General features: G+C 36.9%; 1 protein-coding gene across 1 annotated transcript; it reads left to right on the forward strand.

Moving 5' to 3' along the window:
* Positions 1 to 358: 358 nt before the first annotated feature.
* On the forward strand, positions 359 to 8,590 carry prpf38a (pre-mRNA processing factor 38A). Its single transcript, XM_042483733.1, has 10 exons — positions 359 to 547; positions 1,954 to 2,113; positions 2,470 to 2,591; positions 3,359 to 3,444; positions 3,521 to 3,631; positions 6,544 to 6,656; positions 6,771 to 6,797; positions 6,893 to 6,984; positions 7,808 to 7,856; positions 8,144 to 8,590. The coding sequence occupies exons 1-10, from the start codon at positions 418 to 420 to the stop codon at positions 8,187 to 8,189; spliced, it is 936 nt and encodes a 311-aa protein (XP_042339667.1). The 5' UTR covers positions 359 to 417; the 3' UTR covers positions 8,190 to 8,590.
* Positions 8,591 to 9,073: the final 483 nt, after the last annotated feature.

Below are 9,073 nucleotides of genomic sequence, written 5' to 3' on the forward strand. Positions count from 1 at the left end.
ACCACCCCGAACCCACACACACTCAAACACCGTGATCCTCAGCTTCTATCTGTATGTCTCTTACAGTATCTCTTACCTTGCTCTTATTTTTTCTCCTTACATGTTTACTTTTTTATTCTCATTTTCTTGTTTGTTTCCTTTCTCTTTTGATTTTGCAATAAAATACCACCTCATATTTTTAAAAAGATGAAATACAATTATGAGTTATTACAGTTACAAAACTCAAACCAGTGCGCCTCTGCTCAGTTTCAGTGTGCGGTTCAGCGACACCTGGAGACCAATCCGGAGAATGACGCTTTTATTCAGAGAAGAAGAAAAACACGAACCCGGAAGTGTTATTTACGTTTCCGGTGCTAGGTCCCTTGCTGTTGCTGTTGTGTCCATCCATGCTAATAGAGTCACTCATCCTTTATTCAGATGGCAAACAGAACCGTCAAAGATGCTAACAGCATACACGGGACCAACCCGCAGTATCTGGTGGAGAAAATCATCCGGACTCGAATATACGAGTCTAAGTACTGGAAGGAGGAGTGCTTCGGTCTCACCGGTGAGTAGCATGTTAGCCAGCGAGCTAACGGTAGCTGAAAAACTCAAGCACACAATTCGGCGGCTTTCAGCCCTCTGTTCTCTACTCAAAATAATTTGGTATATGTAAAATATGTGGCGATTTTTTGTCCCTGCTGTTAACGGGTCCATAGATGTTACTTTAGGAAAGTCTGGGTTATGTTTTCTTTTAGGTCTTTTAGAAATAGCTAAATTAAAAAATGTGTTAAAGCTGCAGCTACCGCAGCCCAAAGTTAACTCACAGATCTGTTTATTTTGTCTGATCTAAAGCTAAAAACCCAAATTTATTCAACATGCAACAATGTCAGACTTATCCAGGCTGCAACTAACCATTAAATTCACTATGTATTGATATGCAGATTCCTTACTCATGATGTATTTATGAATTCATTTGACACCTGAGCAAATTGGTTTGATATCTCTCAAAAGCATGAGGAGAAGCGACGAGCATTTTAACAAAATAGCACGCAAAAAATGAGTTACAAAAATGTAGTGTTTTATGTAACATCATTTTAAACATAAAATTGTATTAGTTATAAAGAGTTTTCTGGAAATTTCCCCCCAAGTTTGGATATTGTATTTATTATTTTGTATTCAGTATTTCACCCTTTGAAACCTGAGCGAATGGGTTTGATTTCTTTATCAAACTCATTTTCTTCCCATAATTTAGCCAAAACTTATTTTAAAAAAGAAAATACCTGAAACTAAGCAAAAAAAAAAAAAAAAAACACCCAGAAACAAATAAGAAAATGGCCTAAACATTTGCAATAAAAAGTCCATGTATATATTTGTTATGTTTTTCTGTAAAACAATTTTAAATTTAATGTTATTATATATATTTATAATTTTCCCCCCTTTTTATATTTTAGCAATTTCTCTCAGTTTTTGGGACATTTCTTGTCAAGTTTGTCTTTTCCTTTTCCCCCTTGTTATAGAAAGAAATCGAACTATTTCCGTCAGATTTAAAGAGTCAAAGCTTGTGAAGCTTGTGAAAGGTGTCTGAATGCAGCACAGGGAAACTGATGTCAATCCAGGTTTAAAAGGGTTAAACATAAGTAGAAAACCTCCACATTTTAAAAGCTGTAATCATCATAACCTTGATATTTCTAGCTGTTGAGACTAAAATGATGAAGTTATAATAAAGTTGGCCCACTCTTTTGTCACCTTTTTCTGCATTCAGGGAAGGTTTAATGTTTTCTTTTTACTTGAATGAACAAAACTAAAACTTCTTTGACACTCTGTCCACATACTAGTGTGTTCTTTCTTTTCCTCTTACAGTGAAAGGAGATTTTAACATTACATATATTCTTTTGTGTTTCACAATGACTGTTAATGATGTTTGTGTGTGTGTGTGTGTGTGTGTGTGTGTGTGTGTTGTGTTACCCACAGCCGAGCTGGTTGTCGACAAAGCCATGGAGCTGAAATTTGTCGGTGGTGTTTTTGGAGGCAACATCAAGCCCACTCCTTTCCTCTGCCTCACTCTGAAGATGCTGCAGATTCAACCTGAAAAAGACATCATTGTTGAGTTCATAAAAAATGAAGATTTCAAGTGAGTTTCTTTTTCAACCTATTGTGAGAATAAAAGAAACACTGGTTCTGTTTAACCATCATCAAACAAACAAGAAAAAAAGGAAAAATGCCTGCACACTGACTGACATTTTCCAGGCCACAAAGGGATCAACTTATCATAAATCCAGAGGTGTGAGGAATATCTATGAAGACTAAATGATGTTGTTATTTGACTGTAACTCTAGTTTAAAAAAGAAAGAATGTAAAATTCTGGAATTCTGTTCTCCATTTAAGCAACATACATACATGTCAAGCTAGAATGTTACCTGCTTACTCATACTGGGTTTGTTGTGCAGGTTTTTCAACTGTTTCACTATAATATCTGTTTTTTTGTAGATATGTTCGTTTACTTGGAGCGATGTACATGAGGCTAACTGGCACTGCCGTGGATTGCTACAAATACTTGGAGCCGCTGTACAACGATTACAGAAAAGTCAAAAGTCAGAACAGAAATGGAGGTAAGCTTTTTAAAAACATTTTAATTATATCTCAGAACACAAAGCTTACAATGTTACAAAACACATCCGTCGTGTGACAACAGAACAGTTTAAATGTAAAAACAGTCAGACCCCTCCAGCTCAGCCCCATGCTGCACTTACACGTGACAATAAAAAAAAGATGTTTCATGTAAGATACATACAGAGGTAAAATGTGACTGTAAAAGGGGTTTAATATTCCAGTTATTTAGCCTATTTTCTGTAAATAGGTTGTGTTTTGTGGAAGTCTGCAGATTTTATTACAGATAACTATTCTAAAAAAAATACGCTAGAACTTGTCATTAATCAAAGATAATGCAATAAAAGGAGAGAATAGAAATGAAACAATAAACGAAACAATAAGGTTTAAGGAGATTAAGGTTTTCACAGCGGGGGGCTGTATTTTACCCAACTGCAGAAGAGCCATGCAAATATTCCCACCAGCCTTTTGGAATAAAGGCCTGTGAGTGGCCCACAGAACTAACAGAACTAAAGAGTTAACTTCACAATAATATTTTTGTGAAAATGAATCATGCTGTTCAGTACAGTGAGAGGTTCATCAGTTTTAATAAACTTATATTTGAAAACAGACTCGTTTCACAACCGTTGTTTCATTCATTTGGTGCTTTTTTTGAGACAAAATGAAATTCCAGCAAACGTTTTTTGGACTTGGTCTGAATTGCATGTGAGTCCAAAATGAAATCATGCATCTTGCTTTTCTTTCTCTTCATCTTCATCTCTGGTTTTAGAGTTTGAGTTGATGCATGTGGACGAGTTCATCGACGGGCTTCTTCACGCAGAGAGAATGTGTGACATCATTCTGCCTCGGCTTCAGGTACGCTTACATCACGTGTGTTCACACACAGACACACAATCACTGGTACAGATACTTAAACCAAGCTGTGTTGCAGAAGAGACACGTCCTCGAGGAGGCTGAGATGTTAGACCCTCGTATCAGCGCTCTGGAGGAAGATCTGGACGAGGTGGAGAGCAGTGAAGAGGAAGATGAGGAAGAAGAGAAGGTAAGACATTTAATAAACCTGGTGGTTTTCTGTGAAGTTAATCATTTTTACATATGCAAGACAGTGTCACAAGTAGGGATCTAACCATATATTAAATTTGCAATATTGCAAAAAAAAAAGTCCTGATACTGTTGCGGGACTGTGACAAATCTGCTAAAACATTACATCCTTATTTCACCAGTTTAGCTGTTGTTTATTATCTTTACCGGTGAAAATGGTCAGAACATGACATTAACACGTCTAAACTAACTGGAGTCACTGATTTAGGTGGTGTTCCCCTTTAATGTCAAGCTTTGTATTATATTTTTGTTTGGACAGCAGAGGGTGCAGTCTAGTAAAGAGAAATAGACTCAGACCAAGGACCAGTGATACTAGTGGCCAAATCTAGTCCACCAAGGGGCGCTGTGTGCCCCCCCGACCATTTTCCAATTCACAACGAAAATAAGTTGTTCTACCATGAGAATATTTTTTGCACTTTTGTTGTAAATAGGGTGTCAGTGTGCATAAAAATTATGATAATAGAGCCCCGTTTACCAAAAAAAAAGTACCAGAGGAAGATCCCTCAGATCCCTGACAGACGTTTGGGCCGAGTCCAAATGTCCTCTGATGCAAGAAAGGCCCCTGAGTACACCTGACCTTTTGCAACTGGTCCATGGTCACCTGTAATTTTGCAAAAGTCTGATTGCCAAAGCAACCTAAGTATCCCTGCCAGAGACAAAAAATAAGCCTCAGAGCCAGTGAGAAAATGTGGAAAGTAAACATCAGATATATTATTTAATAAGGGTATTTTAAAAATTATTATTGTTATTTTAATATTTTGATGAATATCGTATCATGGACTTATTATCATGATGGTATAGTACCATGAGTTTTTGGTATCTGTACCTCCATATACAAGTGTGCTGGTTTCCTTTTACTCCTTGTAATCCGGTTTATTATATAATGCATCATATCTAACACTGTACAATGTGTTCAGGTGATCCGAAACAAGCCCAGATTTAGGCTTTCGTTTGTGGAACAGCTAGAGAGACTGTATTCTGTCAAAGTGAAACCAGTTCAAATGAAAGAGAACAGAAAACTGAAATTGTTAAAACATATTCAAAAGCAAAGAAAACTTATCAAACATCAAAACATCATAGGATTCCTCCCTTGGGTGAAACCTAGATGTGTGTTATAGTAAGACAGTCTTTCCTCATTCGTGATTTTCGATGGTGTCAAAACCGAAATGTTTCTTCATCACTTCTTTGATAGTTTCAAATTCCTAATCATAATGACTATGAGTTCAGCATGACGCACCTGCGTTATCTAGTTTATTGATAGGGGGTGTCCAATGTGTCACCTGGAGTACAGTACAAGGTACAGCATACTGTGGCACTTCTGTCTCCGTCAGAACTGCTGGTCGAACGCTTAAATCACTTCTGAAACCTCCTGTCTCCAAACTTAGTGATGGCCGAGAATCCAACATTCACACTGTGATGAAATGTCATATGCACTTATTCTGCTATGGTTTAAAGGCGCCCAACTAGAGAAGTGGTGTCACCAGCTGTCTTGCTTAACTTCTAATATTCACTTAGTGGCAGTAGATTGAAATGCAGATAAATTCACATCTTCTCTAGCAGATTTCCCCTAAATTCAGGTCAAATGTGCCACATGTGGAAGGAAACCTGGCTTCTGTCTAGTTCTCTCTTTTCTCTCATCTTTCCTGTGTTGCTGTTCAGAACACCTTTTATATTTCAGATGTGGCCGGACACGCCAGTGAAATTTAAAAGGGCCAAAAATACTGAACACAGCTGATTACTAGCACTCAGTTCATAATCAACATTTCAGCCCTCAGACCATAATCAGATAAAAGACGAGTCACTCCACAGGAATGCGTGAACTTTGTAATGATCATCATGCTGTGAGCTCAGGTCAGAATCAGAGTTTCACTTACAAGGAATCGGTCTTGGTGTTTGGTGCATCAGTAAACATACAATAAACATTTAGAGGAAGTAAAAATAAAGGTAGGTACTGCTACACAGTCAAGAACATGAACATGGAATAGAACGTTCATTCTTCATTTCTGGAGCCTATCCCAGCTGTCATTGGGCGAGAGGCGTGGTACACCCTGGACAGGTAGCCAGACTATCACAGGGCTGACTCATAGACACAGACAACCACTCACACTCACATTCACACCTACGGACAGTTTAGAGCAGGGTCGACAGATTAGCAGCTAGGCCAATTATCAAAGCCGATATGGGGAATTTTGCCGATAATCTGTACCTGCATTTTATTTAAATGATCGCCGCTAAAATTAATTAATAAAAAAGCATGCGTGTTACACTCAACCAACACTAGAGAAGGCAATCTCCAATACATGCAAAGAAAGTGTTAGCATGACAGGAACTTTTACTTTGTAAAACCTCACGGAGCTATTTTGCATTTATTCATTTTTTATTTAAATATTCACTAAACTTTATAAAAAAAAGGAAGGTGCAGGTAAAGAAAGATTTGCATTGGAATTTGTTGTATTCCAAAGTCTAAATGTCAACAAATATTTTCATTGTTATTGTAAATGCATATTGGTTTCAAATATTGGTTATCTGCCATGCAGCCTTGTCCTCAGTGGCAGCTGCGCACCAAAGGGTGATGGAGGAGGTGCGGATGAGCTCAGTGATAAAAGTGTAAAAGAGCACCATCATTGAGGTTTGGCGGGCTGAGCTGCTATAGGAAGTAGATCCTCTGCTGAGCTTTTTCAACGAGGAAGCTGATGATCAGTTCTCATATGAGCTCTTGGTGATGATGGAAAGACTCCACCGTGTCGACTGGGGAGTCACACAGGGGGACGGGGCGGCTCACACTGCGTTCTTCTATAAATCCACAACCACCTCCACTGTTATAAATGTGCTCTGTGTTTTTTCCACCTGCAGCCGGAGAGACTGCAGACCCCCGAGCCCCACAGACGCCGTGACGGTTACCGAGACAACGACAGACCTCGTCGCTCTCCATCACCTCGCTACAGACGCAGTCGCTCACCCAGAAGGTTTGTGTTGTTTTCATCCAAAAGTAATAAAAACAGCTACATGTATACTTTTTGTAAAGTGATTAATTCACCGCTAAATGGAATCTTTTGTGGGTTTATTGTTGTTTTTCTCAGGAGGAGCCGATCTCCAAAGAGGCGAAGGTATGTTCGCTTTTAGGTGACACCCTTTGTTACATTTAAATATAATACTTGTAGCTCACACTCATTGATGTCTTGTGCTGTTTGTGCTCATGTAGCCCATCGCCACGGAGAGACCGCCATCGCAGCAAGAGCCCACGCCGTCACCGCAGCCGGTCCAGAGACAGACGCCACCGCTCCAAATCCCCAGGTATAAATAAATCCTTATTGTAAATGATGGCATTATTTAATTTAATTCATCAATCTTCAATTATAATTACATTATTTATTTATTATATTTCAAATGTGCATTAGTGTTTTTAAGGCTCAGTCATTGTTATGCGCTGTCTTAACTGCAAAATTTCAGCTACAGCAGTCCTCCGTGCAATTATTCAAATGTGCAGTATTCTTTCAAGTCTTGAACGTAGGGATAATTTAACCTGTTACACATATTGTATATATTGTCTGTATTATTATTTTTCTTTTTGTATATATTGTGTTGTACATTGTGGCATCATACATGTGTTCTATTTGTAACTTTAAATACAGGTTTTATACTTTGTATTTTTACACACTCCGTACATTATACACATTTATAATTTTATATATTCACATACTGGTGTTTTTTTATTACTGTACTTGCATTTCTATCTGTATTTTATATTACTACACACTTAACACATTCAGTGCATTACATATTGATAATTTTAAATATTCACATACTAGTGCTAATTGTTTCTTATTATTACTGTATTTATATTTTATATTTCTACACACTTAAGAAGTTATACATATTTATATTTTTTAAATATAAATATTCGCATATTAGTGCTAATTGGTTCTTATTATTACTATATTTCTATTTTGTATTTTAGCAAACATTGTGCTGGTACTCATTTCTCCATTCTCTATATTTGGGATCAGAGTAACTGTAACAAACCACAGTTTCTCCACTGGGATTAATAAAGTATATCTGATTCTGATTTTGCCTTTATGATAGTTTGACACTTATTGTATTGTTATTTTTTAACCAGGTCACCACAGAAGCCACAGACATCGCAGCCACTCAAAGTCCCAAGAGAGGTGAGTGGTTCTGCCATAACTGATATTAAAACATGCTTTTAATCATTCACATTCACCAACTTTAAGTACTTGTCGGTTTTTGATATGTGCCATTTTAGTCTGTAGCAAAGCAACAATAACACAAAGTCTTTACAACAATCTGGAACCCTTTACAGTGTCACATGACCATCTTCTTGGAGTCTGCCCAGTTTTCATAGAATTGTAGATACACAAGTATGATAATTTTCTGTACCACCACTTACTGAACTATTCTCATACAATGTTATTCTATTTCTGTCACTTCACAGGAGTTCAAAAAAGAGTCACAAGAAGAGTCGGAGAGGAAACGAGTGATCTTTTTTAAAATGATCTCTTCCTTTTTTTTTTTTTAACACCAAACCGTCAGAGTTCTTGCCTCTAAAACTTGTATGATATTTGAGTTTTTGAAATTTTATATTGCAAGTCATTTCAGTCTTGGTGTTGGACCACTGAGGTGTCTGTAAGATGCTACAGTGTAAATCCCTCGGGTTTCAGCAGTGCGTATGGACAGTATCTAATTATTAACTCCTGATTCTCTCAGCCTCATTCTGTGGTTCAAACACTGAGAGAAATCTAATTTTACTCCCCAATTTCAGATAGATAAAAACCATCAGTGATAACTTTTGGATCTGTGTAAATGTAGAAAATGTTTGTCTGTATGTGAGTTTCACACTTTGACCTGACATTTGTCAGAAATAAAGCCCCTGATTCTTTAAGATGTGTGTTTTTGGAAGTTTGTGTCATTCCTGAGGAAACTGAGGATCCACCAGTCATGTTAGATATTCCTAGGATTTTTTTTGGTCAGGTCAAATAACACATGCTAAAACAAATTGCAGTTATGTTTTTTTGTTTTAATGTCACGTCAAAAAGAAGGAAAAAAAAGCTGAACATGCAAAAAAAAAAATCTTTGAGAAATTATGTGATATCTGTATGCCTCCAAAAGGAGTTTTTAGTAATTAATAAATAATACATTAATCATAAGTTTTTCTTTTAAGGAAATTCCTTTTTTTCATGGGAAGGATGATTTACTATTTTGTGGAAACAAGTGAATTATCTTTTAGGACAAGTTATTATATTGTGGAGAAAAGTTATTTTCTTGTGGAAACAATTACCTTGTGTGAAAATGCTTTTATCTTGTGGAAACAAGTTATCTTTTGGAAACAGGTTAATTATTGTGTGGAAATTAGTTAATTATATGA

The sequence above is a fragment of the Plectropomus leopardus genome, chromosome 3, assembly GCF_008729295.1.
Source record: "Plectropomus leopardus isolate mb chromosome 3, YSFRI_Pleo_2.0, whole genome shotgun sequence".
NCBI classification, from domain to species: domain Eukaryota; kingdom Metazoa; phylum Chordata; class Actinopteri; order Perciformes; family Serranidae; genus Plectropomus; species Plectropomus leopardus.